The 17,989-nt window shown below is 46.4% G+C and overlaps 1 protein-coding gene across 1 annotated transcript in view; it reads right to left on the bottom strand.

The window, feature by feature from the left end:
* Positions 1 to 17,989, bottom strand: part of Blnk (B cell linker) — a 49,853-nt gene that overhangs the window by 15,651 nt on the left and 16,213 nt on the right. Inside the window, exons 2-7 of the mRNA XM_048338582.1 lie at positions 15,855 to 15,920; positions 12,777 to 12,826; positions 6,571 to 6,611; positions 4,790 to 4,946; positions 1,823 to 1,983; positions 191 to 269 (exon numbers count right to left, since the gene is read on the bottom strand). Of these exons, the coding sequence (XP_048194539.1) occupies positions 191 to 269; positions 1,823 to 1,983; positions 4,790 to 4,946; positions 6,571 to 6,611; positions 12,777 to 12,826; positions 15,855 to 15,920 (554 nt within the window). The remainder of the gene's footprint in view (positions 1 to 190; positions 270 to 1,822; positions 1,984 to 4,789; positions 4,947 to 6,570; positions 6,612 to 12,776; positions 12,827 to 15,854; positions 15,921 to 17,989) is intronic.

Here is a 17,989-nt window from a genome sequence, read left to right as displayed (position 1 = left end):
TGCTCTCCTGCTGGTGTTCTCCTGCTGATGCTGGTGTTCTCCTGGTCAGTGGAGAAGGGACATACTGAGGTGACAGAGCAGACACCTTGTGCACTGTCCCTTCTGAGACCCTCCATGCTTTCCAGAACAGCCTCGAGTGTCCAAACCAATTGCCAGGAATTGCCAGGTGCTTCCCACTGAAAACTCTTACCTTTCTCAGAGGGAAGTGGACTGCTTTCTGTGGGGTGAATATAGTTTTCATTATCTTCCACAGGGACCACATAATCAGCCTAAGAGAAATGTAGAGATGAATGAAGAGTACATTCACAGTAGACTGTTGGGAGGACTGATTTTTTTTTTTTTTAAAGAGAAGCCTTATTGGCCTATACTACAGATAGGACTGCACTGTGTAAACTATAGTGCAGTGCATTTGGGCATGGAGCCATGCTTTGGAATCCCTGGGCATTCAGGACTCTCTATCCATGGGTATGCAAGTCCCTTTGAAAAATGCAGAGTATTTGCATACAACTAGTGAACACCCTCTTGTGTACTTTAAATGATCCCTAGATTACTTAAAATACCTAGCATAACGTAAATGTAAATAGTTGTAGGGTTCAGGAAATAATGGCAAGAAAAAAGTGATTATAATCAAAACCAACGGCTTTACAGAAAGTGTTTTCTGTCTGCAGCTTGTTGAATCTGTGGATTGGGAGCCTACAGAACCGGAACTGACTGACTGTGTTTTCAGAGTTGCTGAATCATCACCGCAACCTAATTTTAGAACATCACCACCAAAAAAATAATGCCGAAAAACAACCTTGAACTCATTAGTAACTCCTTGGCTCCTCCCTCCCCCGACCTAGTCAACCACGAATCAACCCATCTTCTGTCTCTACAGATTTGCTCATGCAAAACATTGCATATACATGGAAGCATAGAAAATAGTCTTTTAAATTTTATTTACTTATTTAGCCAGCCCTGGGGCTTGAACCCAGGGCCTGGGCATTGTCCCTGAGGTATTTTGCTCAAAGCTAGCGCTCTACCACTTAAACTGTAGCTCCACTTCTGGCCTTTTACTTGTTAATTGGAGGTAAGAGTTTCACAGACTTTCCTACTTGGGGGTAGATAGGGACTTTGAATCTTAATTCTCAAAGTTCACCCTCCTGAGTTGCTAGGCTTAGCTGGCGTGAGCCATCAGCACCCAGAGATCTTAACTTTTTTTTTTTTGGCCAGTCCTGGGGCTTGGACTCAGGGCCTGAGCACTGTCCCTGGCTTCTTTTTTGCTCAAGACTAGCACTCTGCCACTTGAGCCACAGTGCCACTTCTGGCCATTTTCTGTATATGTGGTGCTGGGGAATCAAACCCAGGGCCTCATGTATACGAGGCAAGCACTCTTGCCACTAGGCCATATTCCCAGCCCCAGATCTTAACATTTTTATTGCTGCTTGTCCTTAACTTTCTTTACACTATCTACAGGTTCGGCTGGAGTTTTGTTGTTTTTTTTAAATTCTTTCTTACCTTGGCTCCCCGTCTGCCATCCAGACTGCCTCCTCCACACTTCCCCACTCTCGACCCGAGTCTGGGCCACAACAGGGCTGCTGGTTGCAAAACCTACCTCACCTCTCAGGGCTCCACTCCCAGCTATTCAGAGAAATGGAGAGCCTCCTACAATCCACTGTCCTGAATTCATATCTTTCATATCATTTGCCAAATGAAGACAGAAATCACTGTAATCCTAACAGTTGGTCTCCTGTCTCCCACCACTCCATTCATACTCTGAAAGGACAAGCAACTGTAGGCAGTCCCAGCCATCGCCCTCCACATCCTGCTTTACCTTACTTACCTCATCAAGGAGGTCTCTGGGCTTGGGTGGGACCTGAGGTTTCTGCAGGGCGGTGGAGGCCGGCAGCGTAGAGGCGAGCCTGGTTTTGGCTGAAGGCCAGCTTGGCTTACTGGGAAGGGTCTTGCTGAGAGGCGGGGATTGCCTCTGGCTTGATCGATTGTCTAGAGCAAACAAAAGAAAACACTGAAAAGGCTCTGAGTTGTGCCTGGAGTGGAAACCACTGGGATTTAGAAATTCCAAACCCACGGCACCCACATAGCTACAAGTGGTCAGTGGGACATTCCTTACAGAAGCAAACCGAAAGTATTAGGTAGGAAAATTTCAACTCTTTCATTGATAACAACCCAGGATGCGATCAAAAGCATTTTCCCAAGGGAGGGATAAAAGCTGGTGGCCCAACACTGCCTGAAGGTTCAATGAGGTGGGACTGAACACTGTTTACACATTAAATCCTCGCCCTACCCCCAGCTTGAAAAATGCCCAGGCCTGGGTTCCACCATGTTTGAACATCTGAGATAAGGTCTGATGCCACACGCTTTAAAAGTTCCCCAGGTTTAGCCAGGGGCTGGTGGCTTACACCTGTAATCCTAGCCACTCAGGAGGTTGAGAGCTGAGGATCAAGTTCAAATCCAGCCCAGACAGGAAAGACTATGAGATTCTTATCTCCAATTAACTAGCAAAAAAAATTGTAGAGGTATGGTTCAAATGGTAGAGCACCAAGCTTGAATGAAAGTTCAAGCCCCAGTACGAGCTGGAACAGGGGTTATGGAAGGGGTGGCAATCACTTGTCTGGGTTAACCTGTAAATTCCTTCCTTCCCTTAGTGATGTCCCTCAATTCATGGAGAAACTATGTGATCCTGGTAATCCGGGCCCATCCTCCCCAGCAGATGTCAGGGAAGGAACTCCATGCCTGAAGCCAGTTGAGTCTGGGTTGTCCCCTGCCCTTCCACTTAGCCCGAGTCTGTGCAGTTGTTCAGCCTCTCTAGAATGTTTCCCCTTGTTTTCAAGCTGAAGACACAGGGATCCACTTTGGAGAGTTGTTGCAGCGATTAGAAAGACAATAGTGAGTGCAGTAGGCATGGTGTATCTGCTTAAGCAGTGGAACTGATGTTATGTCAGGTGATGAGAGCTGCAGAACTCCACTGTGGAAAGCGCTGAACACAGGAATAACCTGTGTGCTCATCTGGGGGCTGCACACTTGCTCCCCCAAGCCACCTGTCGGTCATGCCCCCACCTTAGGCTCTCCTGATTCCTACTTGGCCCTCCGCCTTGGCTTCTTCCTTATCCAATCCAAGGTCTGTGGTTAACAAAGCACTTGCTGTGCTTACGCCCTAGGCCATCTGATTGACTAGGCCTATAACTGTTGTATTTGTAGCTCTTGGAGTTTAGACTTCTTTTTCTTTCCTTTTTTTTTTTTTCATGCTGGGTATTGAACCCAGGGCTTCAAACTGACATTTGAGCTACTCCTAGCTCTTTTTTATTTTACTTTTTTTGACAAACGTTGCTTGACTGGACTGGACTCAAACTTATAATTTTCCTGCCTTTGTCTCTCAATGGGTGGCCTTACAGGTATGTACTATCATGGGAGGGTTAGACTTCTTAATACAGTACTTCAGTACATCAGAATTAGCAAAACATAGAAGACAGAGTTTGAGGAGTGTGTCCTGGATTGAGATCCTCAATCACCCAAATTGGTTTTATTTTTTCAGGTGGGAAGAGAGTATATATGACTATCATAGTCCCTCACAACATCTCCCCCCCCCAAGAACCTTGGCCCAGTTAATTCACCCCTCTGAGGCTCTCCTCCTTCTTCTGTAAAATGGAGAGAACTCCCTCCTTCATATGTAGGCCACAGCAGTAAATCAATGCATTGTAACCTAAAAAGTCTGTCTGCTGCCGTGCTTAGTATAAATCTGGCTTAAGGTAGTAGTAGGTGTTCTGTAGACCAACTGTGCATACACAAGCAGGTCTTACGGCTACCCTGGAGGGAGGCAGCTATAGCAGTGAGGAGTGACCTGGAGGACCACTCCATCCAAGCAAGCATTGCCCTGACTGCTGGGATACACTTTCACATCCCTTTCACGCTCCTGTGGAAACTGGAAGATAAATTTCTTCTTGCTGGACAATCAAAAGGGACACTCGGGGACTGGGAATATGGCCTAGTGGTAAAGTGCTCGCCTCATATACATGAAGCCCTGGGTTCGTTTCTTCAGCACCACATATATAGATAAGGCTGGAAGTGGCACTGTGGCTCAAGTGGTAGAGTGCTAGCCTTGAGTAAAAGAAGCCAGGAACAGTGTTCAGACCCTGAGTTCAAGCTCCAGGACTGGCAGAAAAAAAAAAAAAAAGAAAGGGACACTTCATGCTCAAAGCCAGACCTCAGCTGTGCATATTTGACCTCTGAGGCAAATTCTAGGCCTAGAGTTCTTAGCCAGCACCCCACCCCCAGGGAGACCCCACAATCTAGACTCATGGGGATGGGCTATTTCAGCAGAGAAAGACAGTGTCAAGCTTAGCATTCAGATCCTGAAAAGTTGCCCTTGTTCTGTGAGAACTTCCTAGGAGAAATTTCCAAACCTGGCATACAAAAAGTCATAAGAAACCTGGGGACCAGTCTTAGAGTTGGTTTTCTGTGAGTCTATGGGGATGGATTGGGGGCAGGGCAACCATCAGGATGTATTTTCCTTATTCATTGATCTATATAGGAATCCATCTATTTATTTTCACCAGTTTTCAATGTTCCTGGTTTACGAGAATACCTTCCCCCTAGGGTGGTAATGTTTTACTGCTTGGGCTCCATTACCTGTTGGCAACTGGCTTTACTCATTTGGACATGTAAGCCTCAAGGTGGGCAGAGGGCCCTCAGGCCCTTCCCTCTGTGGTCCAGACACGGTGTGTGTGTGTGTGTGTGTGTGTGTGTGTGTGTGTGTGTGTGTCGGGGGTGGGGGGTGGGGGAGTGGCCTCACCTACATACTCGCCCCTGGTGAAGGGCAGAGCTGGGTGGACGGTCCTCATCTCATGCTCAGCTGGGGGCGGTTCATAGCTATCATCCCCGTTCTCCTCCGCGGGCATCACGTACATTTCCGAGTCCGAGTGCTCATCTGGGTTTTCATAGTCACTGTCCTGCAAATGTGGACACCACCCTTAGTCCCTGTGCTTAATCCACTTGAGAGATCAGAGCTGTTTTCTTCGTGTCAGGACCAGGAAGCCATTAGCCTGGGTAGATTTGAATTTGCAGGATTGGGCAACTAGTGATGGGTAAAGCCAGAGCTTCCTGCCTCCAGGGAACAATTATTTGACTCAAGACAAAGGGGCTTCTGTGTCTATCTACCACCCTCATGCCCACTGTCCCCATTCCCACAATACAACATCCAGATGCAATTTTCCAATGGATGGGGAACCTGCTTTGGGGGCCTTCCCCCTTTCACTAGTAACTTACAAGAGGAGTTCTAAATCAAGCCTGGAAGCTTCAGCAACAGCCTGCACTTCTCCTATGTGTGCTCGAGATCCACTAAAGTAAAAATAATGTGGAGATGCTTACTCACCACTTGTTGTAGGTGGTATCTTAATTTTGGATGTCTGACTTGTTAACATGTTATTCCCTCCTTTTCATAACAATGTTACTTTATGTTTTCTAAGTTCCTACCCTTGCCATTTTGTCCAGCAAGTCAGCTCCATTTTCTTTTCTCCGGATCTGGAACCAACCCAACTTCCTTTCTTGGTCACAGGTGTGATACCAAGCTGCTACCAGCAGGAGGTGCTGCTGCAGCACTTTGAGAAGATAACCACTTCTGGGCTCTGGGAGGAACTCCAAGGCCAAATGACTCACAGAAAGGTCACCTGGCCCACTCTTTTTCCTATTCTTTTCCTGTAGCTGAAGAATGATCTGTCCCTCAAACTACATAAACTCCTGGTGGTATGCACAGCCCAGAGCTGGGCTCAGGCATGATTCTGGGCACCGGACTGGGGATCTTATTCCACTGAGCGGCAGTGGGAGAGTCTCATTTGCATTCTCTTATTTCCTTACCTGTGAAGTGGATCTGAAGCTGTGTGGAGACTTTTGGGGATCCCTTCCTGAATTCAAACTCAGATTCTGGATGGAGTCAGTATGTTCAAGGAGCAAGCCAAAGCTTCTAAGCTGTGACGACTGGGGAGCCACCGCGAGGAGGTTGACAGCTCCTCCTGGCACTGTACCTACCAAGGTCGCCATGGTCAGGTCCTTCTCTCTCACACCAAGACCTCCAAAACTCTGCTAATATTATCTGGGTTTAAATTTAGAAGCTCCCAGACACTGGATGTGGAGGCACCTTGCTGGGCTTGGCATTAAACTCTTCAGCAATTAGTTGGTTTGAAGCTCCTGGACAGGGATCAGAGGATGATGTACTAGGAGAGTGCAGGGCAGAGTGTTTGCCAGCCAATAGGGGAATCCTGACACATCATGGCATCTGTTGTGGTTGAGCCAGTGAGAATTGTGAGCAGCAGCCCTGCACCGCCTCAGATAGCTCTGGCCACCATGATGCCACAGTGATGACTGTGATGCTCTTGACCTGGTGTGAAGTGAGTGGCCAGTCAGGTCAGTCATTACAGGATTATTGGCTTGTTGTCTAGAGGTGGCCTTTCTAGGGTGCCCTCTGCCTCTCCCCCGTTGATCCTCAGCTAACTGCCAGCATGGAGTTCAGAAACAAGCCATCTACAAGGCCTCGCACAGGGCCCTGAGATGCTTTCAATCCCAGGAGTGAATACTTACAAAGTCATCTGACCACTGTTCTCCCTCGTCGGCCGGTGTCTCTGAAACAGCAAGAGAGACATGGAATGTATGAGCAGGCCTGTCAGCTGGCCAGGTCCAGCCTAACTACAAACAGCCTGAACTGCTTTCCATTCTTCTTGGCTTCCTGGTGCCACTTACTTGGCTTTTAATAGTTACTAAGCCATTTGTTTATCCCTACTCTAAAACACGAGAGACCTCCTGATGGTGCGTGCCTATGACCCATGTCTGTCTTTGTCCATACTCTGTGGCTTTCTTTGAATTGGTATCTGGGTCAATCCATTGTAGGATGAGCACTGGACAGGACTCAGACCTAAATTCTCATGCAGCTTCCTGGGGAGTGCGGTAACAAAGCTGGCATCTGGAGGCCTCTTTCCATGTGTATACTATGGGGGAGAACTTCTTTGATTCTCTTGGGCTCTTAAGTTTGACCTTCTGCATGTTGTTGTTTAATAATAATTATCCACCGCTTTACTATATTCTAAGTAGCCCTCTCAAAACTCTTGTGTGGAACCCGGGAGCAGGTAGCTGTTATCTTAGCCAGATCTTAGGAGCTGAGATCTGAGGATCATGGTTCAACACCAGCCTGGGCAGGAAAGTTCATGAGACTCATCTCCAATTAACCAGTAAAAAGCCAGAAGTGAAGCTGGAGTTCAAGTGGTAGAGTGCTAGCCTTGTGCAAAAAAAAACTCAGGGATAGTACCTGGCACTCTAGGCACTGGCCTGGAGTGGCATACACACACACACACACACACACACACACACACACACACACACACACATTAAAAAAAAACACAAAACAACCAAAAAAACCACTTGAGACATAAAATGGCTGAGTTACATGACCATGGTCAGGTAGTGAAAGGCAGAGCCAGTAGCAGAGCCTTGGAGGCTGACTTCAAAGCTCATGTGGATTCTCAAAGCTGAGCCTCAGTTTGTTCCAGGCAGCAGGTGACATCCAGGCTCTGTTGGAGGGTTGTGGATGCAAATGGAGATGACAAGCTTTGGGTCTTAAGTAGCTTAAGGCTTGAGGAAGAAAATAGGTCTGAGTTATGACAGTCAAGGAGAATGAATATATCTCCTTCAAAACACATTACAAGTATGAGAAGCCTAGCTCGCATCTACCTCATCCTATAATGTGACCCCAGAGGTCACCTAGAGCTCACTGTGCTGTGTAGGAAATCAGCCAGGAACAGGCTATAGGACAGAAAGGCCCAGCCCCCCAGAAGGTCCCCAGCTCCTTTCCATCCCATGGTGCACCACAGGGTCTAGTGGATGACTCCCAGTTCCCAGCACAGAAGCAGGACTATTTACTTGTATATATATTTTTCTCTTTGGTCTGAGACTCCAACCAGAGCTCACGTTCTGCTGACAGGTGCCCTACCATCTGAGCTATGCCTCCAACCCTCTATTGATTTAACTTATTTATGCCATTTCTACCCCTTGCCACAGCAGACCCCTGACTCCAGCTGCAGGAGGAGATGCCTGTAAAGGGACTTTCTAGGTGAAATGTGGCTTTGGAACCAGGGTGGCCACCATTTAAGCAACGGTCGCAGTAATGCCCTCTCTTGGGAAAGACATGGCAAATGCTCCGGGGAGCTTCTCTTCTACCCAGGTGTGGGCCATAAATGATTTTCTGACATACACAGAAATTAATTCTCAATAAATCACCCTTTGAGTCGACCTAGCAAATGATCATTTAATTGTGACCATTGGTAATTTCCAAGAAGTTAGAAGAAAAGGCGAGCAGTCCTTTGCCTAATACAATCACCTATCTCTGCAGGGGAAGAAGGTTCTAGTCCCTGGGATAAAGGAGGATCAACACCAGATAATAAACTGTTTCTGTTTTGGCCATTTCCACAGAAAACTTTAGACAATGCCTTTATGAAACCTATTGTCTGCCTTGGCAAACTGGACTTGCTGAGCCTTGTCCTCAGTGGTGACACTGTCAGTCTGTCTCCATTTTTCATCTGTGCCTTTTTGTTGTTGTTGTTGTTGTTGTTGTTAGTCATGAGGACTTGAACTCCAGACCTGGGCGCTGTCCCTGAGCTCTTTTGCTCAAGGCCAGTGCTCTACCACTCTGAGCCACAGCTCTGCTTCTGGTTTTCTGGTGGTTAACTGGAGATAAGAGTCTTATAGACTTTCCTGTCTGGGCTGGCTTTGAACCCAATCCTCAGATCTCAGCCTCCTGAGAAGGATTACAGGTGTGAGCCACCAGCGCCTGACACATCTGTGTCATTTGCTTTGAGCCACCTTCTCCTGCAGTCACCTTGCAGCCATCTTAGAAGCCGGGAGGGATAGCACTGATCTAAGAACATCTTTACAAGGGAAACAACCTCCGTGGAAAGGAACAGCAGAGCCTCCACAGAACAACAGGACAGATCACTGGCCAAGGAGCCACTGGACCATCAAGGCTACGACCGCCACCTCTCACCCCTGGAGCACATCTGTGACTCAGGCTGCTGCATGATTATGCATACTTCTCCCTCCTGTCTCTGATTCTTCCTGCTGTAATTGAAACTTATGGCACATATCCGTATGAGGAAGATGGTGATACATATGTACAACCTTATCTCTTCTCGGGTTAATTAAATATCCTTTCTCTGCCCTCAGCCATTATTTGTCTCTCTTTGGCCTACTGGGGCAAGTGGCCAGACTTGACATCTGAACTTCAGGACTTGGGGCCTGGAACCTACAAATTCCTGTTCCACAATGTCCTCCTACACCTGGAAACTCAAGGTCCTTCCTCGCTTCTGTTTCACTCTGAGTTCAAAGAAGTGGGAGCCTATTCAGGTGTGAATGCGTGCAACTGGGAAACGGGTTCTGTGCTTAATACCAGGGGTTATGGTGTGTCAGAGTGGCAAGCAATGTCCCACCAAGCCATGTCTCCATCTCAGCATGGGGGCAAATGGGAGAGCCTGAGTTTTCCCCACAAAGGCTGCAGTCACATTGGACACACCACATCTCTGAGGTGCATTTTCCTCATCTGCAAAACCAAGACAGTAATTTGTTTCTTGAACACACGGCTTCATGCTCTTGCTTGGCTTTTTTGCTCATGGTTGGGGCTCTACAACTTGAGCCATATCCCTGGATAATTTCTTCTTTTCTTTTTTTTTTTCTCCTGAAGACAGGGTCATACTACATAGCATAGGTTAGCATTGACGTTCTCAGTCTTCCTGCCTCAACCTCCTGATTGCTGGGATTACAAGTGTACAGCACTATGCCCAGCCTGAGATAGTTATTCCTGTATCATGATGCTAATGGGAAGACTGAATGGATTATATTGGCAAGGAATTTAGCAAACCATCCAAAACACAGTGAACACCCCACAGGTCTTAGCTCTTGTCCCTTCCTTCAGCTGCATCAGCTGCCTGGGTCTCACTAACTCTGCTCAGTGGACCCTGAAGCTCCTGTGGTCACCAGCTCAAAGACAAAGACAGAGCTGGTTGGTCCCTGATGAATGCCACAAGCCTTTCACTGGTTGGATCTTCACCATTATTAGTGTGTGTACCAGGACACCATTATTAGTGCGTCCCAATCTTTGTCCTGAGTCAAGCCAGAGGAGGAGCTGTGTGACTCTTCTGTCAGCCTCTAGGGGGTGCTAGTCCTGTCCATCCTCTGCTCTGAGAAGGCTCATGTCACCATAGTCAAACACTCACTCCTGGCTTAGAAGGCTTGTCCACAGCACAGGAAAGAGGACATGACTCCAATGTCTGGGGAAACAAGTGCGACTGTTTTATGATGCTTGGGTGGCCCAGGCCTTTGCAGTTCCTAGAGGGCAGTAACCTGGCCAGGGGTTCCCGGCAGGCTCAGATCTCCATGCACAGGGACCTCTGAGGTCCTTGGAGGCTTCCTGGGGTTCTGGAGGAGTTTTAGGGCCAAGGCCCTAATTCTGCAGCTTGTACTGGGACTCTAGGGATCAGGGGAAGCAGCTGGAAACACTCCTGGGTCATGAATAGGGGTGAGGATGGGGAGAGGGAGAGATGGGAGAGAAGCAGAAGGGTGAGAGGGGCAAGGTAAGGGTTGATGATGATTTTGCCAGAAGGATTGTTTCCAGGGAGCAAGTGTTAACAGCAGGGAGCCTGGTCCAGGCCATGTTGGTAGCGCAGACAGGATGGATTTCTGATACTCTGCAAACATCTGTGGATATGAAGGTCTACTTGTCTTTCAGGTCAGAGACAGTGATTTTAGGACAGAGATGGTGAATTACACAGCAGAGCTTCTCAACTCTAATTTGCATTCAAGTCCCTGGGAACTCCTGTGAGATGTCGATTTTCATCGGGTATTTGTGTTGCAGGGCTGAGATTCTGCATTTCTAACAAGCTTCCAGACCACACCAGCTGCTCTGAAGCCCGGGAGCACCCTTTGTGTAGCTAGGGCTGAGAAGGGTTACACTACCTTCTGAACCTGGACTGTGTTTCTGTGTTCCAAGAGATATCAAGAACAAATAAGTTGATTATTAAGACTATAGACAGTTGCTGCAGGCCAATGGCTCACACCTGTAATCTTAGCTACCCAGGAAGCTGAGATCTGAGGGTCTCGGTTCTAAGCCAGCCTTAGAAAAAGGTGCTTTGAACTAAGCAGATTTCTTGACTTATAGATAAGATGGGCTGGGGCTTAAACTCAGGGCCTGGGCATTGTCCTTGACCTTTTACCCCTACCTCTTACTGGTACTCTGCCACTTGAGCCACAGCTCCACTTTCAGCTTTTTGGTGATTAATGGAAGCCAAGGGTATCATGGACTTTCCTGCCTTTGCCATCTTTGAACTGCAATCCTTAGATCTCAGCTTCCGGAGTAGCTAGGATTATAGGCGTGAGCCACCAACCAGCACCTGGCTTAGGCGATGTAGATTTTAAAGGCCAGGCCAGGACTCCCCTTCCTTCCTGTGGGTATGGATACCCTGCATACAGTCTAAACTGGCTAAGAGGTCAGTGGAACAGGTCAAGAATCAGACTCAGATATGCTGGTCAATATTTCTTGATGGGATAGGATTTCATTAGTGTCCATGGCAACTATCTGATTTATTGCTGTCTTGACCAGTAGCAAGAAAAAATAATCAACATCATTAAAGATGATGATTTGGTTTTAGCTGTTGTCCAGCAGAGGAGGAATCATTGTGATGTCTATAGCCCCCTTGTTTTCATGAATGGCTGCCAAGATCTGTCCAAGTTCAGGAAATCTTTCCATTTAGTACTGTAGGAAAAGATTGTAGGCCTATCCTCCTATATATTCCAGAGAAGGAAATCGTGTTGGAGACTTTATTTTGCTCACTACTGCCAAGACTAACTTCTGTCAAAAATTGGTTCTATCTGGGTAGCGGGATCTCACATTTGTAAACCTAGCTACTCAGGAGGGTGAGAGGTTTGAAGCCAGCCCAAGCAGGAAAGGCTGTGAGACTCTCATCTCCAGTTCTGCACCAAAAAAGTCAGAAGTGGAGCTGTGGCTCAAGTGGTAGAGTACTAGCCTTGAGCAAAAAAACTCAGACAGTGCATAGGACCTGAGTTCAAGCCCCAGTACTAGTAAACACACACACACACACACACACACACACACACACACACACACACACACACACACAAAATTCTAGTTTGGAATGGGATTGTAGGCTGATCTCATGGAAGACTGAGTACCAAATTGCCATGGATTATTTATTCCCAAACCCTTTTAACACCATGTCACCACCTTTTTGTAGAGGAAGCCTTCTCTTCCCGCATCCTACGCCCCAGGTTAGACCTGGCCCAGATGCTGTGAACTCCTACAGGACATAGTGTTCCCATCTTCTTCCCCTCTGTACCCTCATAGACTAGGAAGTGGGAGTGTGGAGACTGCATTTGACTTATTTGGCACTGCAGTTCTACTTAAGACCTTGTACATGCCTGGCACTTGCAGCATGCTTGACAAATAGCTGCATAGACATAGATGGACAGAGAGATGGATGAAGTTATGCATACCCTCTGTGTAGCTCAATGCCAGTGGTCATTCTTCAAATTGGGATAGGCACCTTTTTTTTTTGGTCGTGGGGCTTGAACTCTGTCCCTGAGCTCTTCAGCTCAAGGCTAGCACTCTACTACTTGAGCCACGGCACCTTCTATTTGCCACTTAGTAGAGCATAACTCACTTTCCAACAAACAAATATGAACACCATAAGAGCCAAATGGCAAAAACATAATTTTAGAAATCCTCTTACCTAAGGCATAGTCCCTTCGAGGAACACTAGGAGGAGCTTTGACTTTTAGCCTAGAGATAAAAACAGGAGACCAAAAGTCAGTGGGTAGGCAAGACAACTGTTGTCATAGAGATAGATAGTATATAGACAGTGAATAGGAAGATTCCAAACCCTTAAATGATTAACTGTGTTGTAAACATAGTGAGGTACTCAGTCAGAAGATCTCCACCCCCACCATCCACCCCAGCTCCCCAGGGCATCACGTGACTATGACTTGGTGAAGATCTAGAGGTTGGTGACTGGGCTCTGTAAGTTCTGAATACTATGAAACCTGGCATTCAGAGGTCCTGGGAAAATCAGTGCTGATTGGTAATAGCAAGGTAGGAAAAGATGAACTACACTTTAATGTCTTATAAATAAATGCTTTAAAAACACAGGACAAGAATTAGCTATAATAAACGCTTTGCTTGTAGGTTGAACTGAAATTACTTTGCATGATTTGAAAGCATGACAAGTAAGACCAGTGTCAATATTTAAGATCTACAGTAAATCATTACTTTTAGTAATGATTTCTCATTCTGTCTTGTTGGGGACAGCTGTGCCTTTAAGAGGGACAGCTGGCTTTAGCCAGTCTCCTTCCGCCTTCCACAGGAAGAGAAGCCCCAGCCCCTGGGGGCGAGCATGTGTCTGATGGCCTGGACCCCAGAACCCAGGCCTTGGGGGCCTGTGATCTCTGCCCATAAAGGAAGTCCTGTGACATCACCAGAGGGACAGTCCTCCTAGCCAACCTGTAGCCCCTCTCCTGTGCCCGCCTTTGGGGGTATATCTGTTGGCTCCTCATTTGAATAAATCAGAATGCCCAGAAGCTTTCTCTGGGACTCTCACACGCCCGTGTCTTTCCTTGGGCTGGCAGGCATGGGGTCTCGCAACCACACGCAAACCGAGGCTGCCTTGGGACCCCATTTCTGCGATTAATCCTGACTGGCCAGGGGACGTGAGAGAGTGAGAATAGATCCCACAAGGAGGAGGCAGACAAGCCCAGGGGTAGAGCAAAGCCCGGCACTGTCTAAGAATGATTTACTTGCTGGGGGTTAGTGGCTCATGCCTATAACAATCCTAGCTACTCAGGAGGCTGAGATCTGATGACTGTAGTTCCAAACCAGCCCAGGCAGGAAAGTCTGTGAGACTCTTATCTTCAATTAGCCAGCAAAAAGTCAGAAATTGGGGTTGGTCAAGTGGTAGAGTGCTAGCCTTTAGTGAAGAAGGTAAGGCACAGCACCTAAGCCCCAGGACTGCATATGCACACAAAAAAAGTTATTTACTTGATGAAATTTAAAATATTTGCATGTAAGCACATAGAGTAGCCTTTAATGACTAAACTACCATTCTATTTTTAGAAGCAGTGTATAAGAAAACCATTATATATAAAACATTTCAGTTCTTTGAAAAATGCAGTGCAGAAGCTTATATTTGATGTGCGTGTGGGCAGGTGTACTGGGCCTGGGGCTTAAATTCAGGGCCTGGGTGCTGTCCTTGAACTTTCTGGCTGAAGGCTAACACTCTGCCACTTGAGCCACAGCTCCACTTCTGGCTTTTTTTTTTTTTTTTTTTTTGGCCAGTCCTGGGCCTTGGACTCAGGGCCTGAGCACTGTCCCTGGCTTCTTCCCGCTCAAGGCTAGCACTCTGCCACTTGAGCCACAGCGCCGCTTCTGGCCGTTTTCTGTATATGTGGTGCTGGGGAATCGAACCTAGGGCCTCGTGTATCCGAGGCAGGCACTCTTGCCACTAGGCTATATCCCCAGCCCCACTTCTGGCTTTTTGGTGGTTAATTGGAGATAAGAGTCTCAGGGACTTTCCTGCCCAGACTGTCTTTAAACTGTGATTGGCAGGTCTCTGCCTCTTGAGTAGCTAGGATTATGGGCATGAGCCACTAACTAGTACCTGGCTTTGATTTGGAAATCCACAGAAGCCCTCTACCAAAACAGAATTGCAGTTCTTTAGACATAATAATACTTACTTTTGTATTGAAGTTACTTTTTTTCATTATAGGCTCCTATATCTATTATTTCATCCAGTTACCCAACAGTTCTCATCAAACTAAACCTGTAATGAAGTCTGGAAAGAGATTGTCCACAGAATCGTAGGGATAAAAAACAAAACTAAAGCTGGGCTTGATGCCCTAAAACATGCAAACCTATTATTCATTATTGCCATTCTCTTAAAGAAAAGACAGTATGTTTTAATACCCTCCAATCATCCTAGATAAAGCACAAACTCAAGAATGGACTGTTGAACCCTGCCGACAGGTCACGAATAAAGGATATGGTTTGAACCTTACTTGGTAGCAGCTACACAGCCTCCCAACACTTGTGGTCCTCCTCTGTTCAGATGGCCACAGACCCATGAAAACTTGGTCACAGCCTTATGTAAAGGAATCAGTGTGTTCAACTGTGCTTCCTGCTTTCAAGGCAGCCCCGGATGGCTGGCTTCAAGGGTGAGCTTAACTGCAGCTCCCTTTGAACCATGGAGCCATTGAGATTGCTCAAGGTAATGACCACGGAGGCCATTATTCCAGGATGAGAAACATGATTCACCAAGTAAAAAGAGCTCTGGGGGACAATGTGCAAAAGGCTTGAAATAGAAACTCAGAAACAGTCAGAGTTTCATGGCTGCTGTGAGCATGACTGATTATGGAATAGAAAAGTGTTTCATGCAGAGATTTCATATTATTGAGAACTAGATTTTGTGAGTTCTTATTTGGAATTCTTTAGGAGCATCCTGGGACGGGGGGAGGGGGAGAGGGAGGGTTGGTTAACTTGATGATTATCAGGCTGATTTTCCTGCTTTGGCCTTTGTCTGGTACCTCTTCTGCAGCCAGAAGGAAAGTGCTGAATCCACCTGCTCACTTTGTCTCTAGAACAGGCCCTGACCCCACTGCTCCCACCCCCCCTCCCCCCCGCCAATTCTACCCACTAAGAAAGGGCCACAAACTAATCAGGTTTCTTCTCCTCCCTTAAGTAAGGGAACTCAGCTTCCTTCCCTTCAAGCACAAGCCAATTTATTCTGTATAAGTAAATCCGTAAACAGAACCTAACTTACTTCTTGATTTTGTCCATGATGCCACCTTCATTGTTCTTAATGTCATGGACTATCTTTTGAAGCTGCCTGTTAAAAACAAAATTGAACATAAGAAAATTAATAACCAGGCTGACTTTTGGAAAAAAAAAAGACTTCTAATACCTTTCATGAACACAAAAGGAGAGAGACAATCCCTACAGCAAAACCTCTGAATACTAAGAAGGACATTGAATTTAATTAAATTGAGTCTTTGCAAGTCACCAACAAACAGCCTGGGGACCTTCCGAGAAAGCTCAGAATCTGGTAGATCAGTTGGGTTCTTACATGTAGTTGTGACAGAAATTCCTGGTTGGATAAGGCACCACTGATCCCTCATCTGGTCCCGCCCCCTGAGTTTCTGATTGGATAGGTCTAAGGTGGCGCAGAAAAATTTGCATTCCTAACCAATTTCTAGGTGAAGCTGATGCTTCTGGTCCAGGAGCACCTTTTGAGCAGCACTGGATGGTGACAGGCAATGCCTTTTCCATGATGGGTCTGAGTTGTGCCTGAATAAAGTCATGCAGTAGGGAAAACGAAGGGTCTTATTCACAAGTGTTAGAGAAACGAGCAGAGTTAGACAAATGAACTATGTGGTTCATCTGAAAACCTAAGCAAGCAAGAGCTTGCTTCTTGATAGGACTTGACTTTTTCATTTTGAGTTTAGACCTCACTATGCCTGAATATTTTCACTTATTTTGTAGTCATGGGCTTGCAAGGTTACAGCCTGCAAAGGCTGAAGATGGACAAGAAGGGACTGTGGCAAACATGGGCTTCATACTCTGACCACACAAGAGGCCTTGGACCTGCTTGGAGCACAGCGTCTTGGATAGGCTGCTCTGTCATTCCTGACAGGTGCTGGAAAATGAACCAAAGGTAGGGAGAGGTACTGGCACTGTAATCTGAATGGCAGAAAACAACCTGAGTGGAGAAAGGAATCTGCTGAATCAAAACAGCTCTGGCTACATAGTGAGACCCTTTCTCAAATAAACAAACAAAAAGTGATCTATGCTAAGTGGAAGAACAGAAGTTGAAAAGCCACAACACTGTATGAGTTTTGTGAATGTGACTCTGGAAAAGGCAACTCTATGGACACAGTAGGTTTAAGTGGTTTCTTGTTTGAGGGTAGGAGAGGAAGATAGTGAGTTCAAGGCCAGCCTTGGTTACACGAGAGGCAATCCCCCCTTCCCCATCCCAAATAAAAAGACCAGGTCAAAATTTTCTTGTTCTAGGAGAGGTTTAATTGTGAGGAGAACAAGAAGATTTTCTAGACTCCCAAGTCTTCCACTTGTCCACATTGTCCAAAATACCTTTAAGCTTCCATCCTCTTATCTATGGTCTCTTGCAAAGCTAGGATTACAGGTATGTACCATTATACCTGGTACATTTGTTGAGATGAGTCTTACTAGCTTTTTGCTGAGATCCTCTCTGCCTACCAAGTAACTGAGATTTAGATAGGCATGAGTGCAGTGTCTGGTCCAAATAACACATCTTTTTTGGGGGACATTTGCATATTTTGATTCCATACATGAATAAGACAATGTGGCACTTGTCTTTCTGAGCCAGGCTTACTTCACTTGACATCATAAAGTTGAGTTGTACCTCTGTTGTAAATGGCAAGATTTTATCCTTTTTTTTTTTTTTTGGCTGAACACGATTGCATTTGTTATATAGACCATGTACTCTTCATCCATTCACCATGGATGGACACTTAGGTAGTTTTCATTGCTTGTTCTTACCAATAGGATTGAAATAAACCTGAGAGTGCAGATCTCTCTCTCTCTCTCTCTCTCTTTCATGATAAAAGGATGGATTTCTTGGGGAAGTAAAAAGCAAACTGACCAGCCAGGGTCACAGCCCAGACTCAGGAGCTGAAACTGAGACCACAAACGGCCTTCCAGGCCGGGTTATAAAGGCAAATATCACATAGTCAAACCTGCCACACGTAGGTGGCCAGTGAGGTTACAACACTTACAGAGCATGCTAGGTCACACGCAGGTGGCCAATGGAGTTACAGTCTGTCTCATAATAGCAGGTGTCTCTTTGATATCATGATTTCATTTGCTTTGGCCATATGTCCACTAGGATATATGGATAGGATAGCTGGATCGCATGGCAGT

This window comes from Perognathus longimembris, chromosome 2 (genome assembly GCF_023159225.1).
Source record: "Perognathus longimembris pacificus isolate PPM17 chromosome 2, ASM2315922v1, whole genome shotgun sequence".
Taxonomy (NCBI): domain Eukaryota; kingdom Metazoa; phylum Chordata; class Mammalia; order Rodentia; family Heteromyidae; genus Perognathus; species Perognathus longimembris.
Note: the sequence above shows the minus strand (reverse complement) of the source record. Positions and strands in the feature narration are given on the sequence as shown.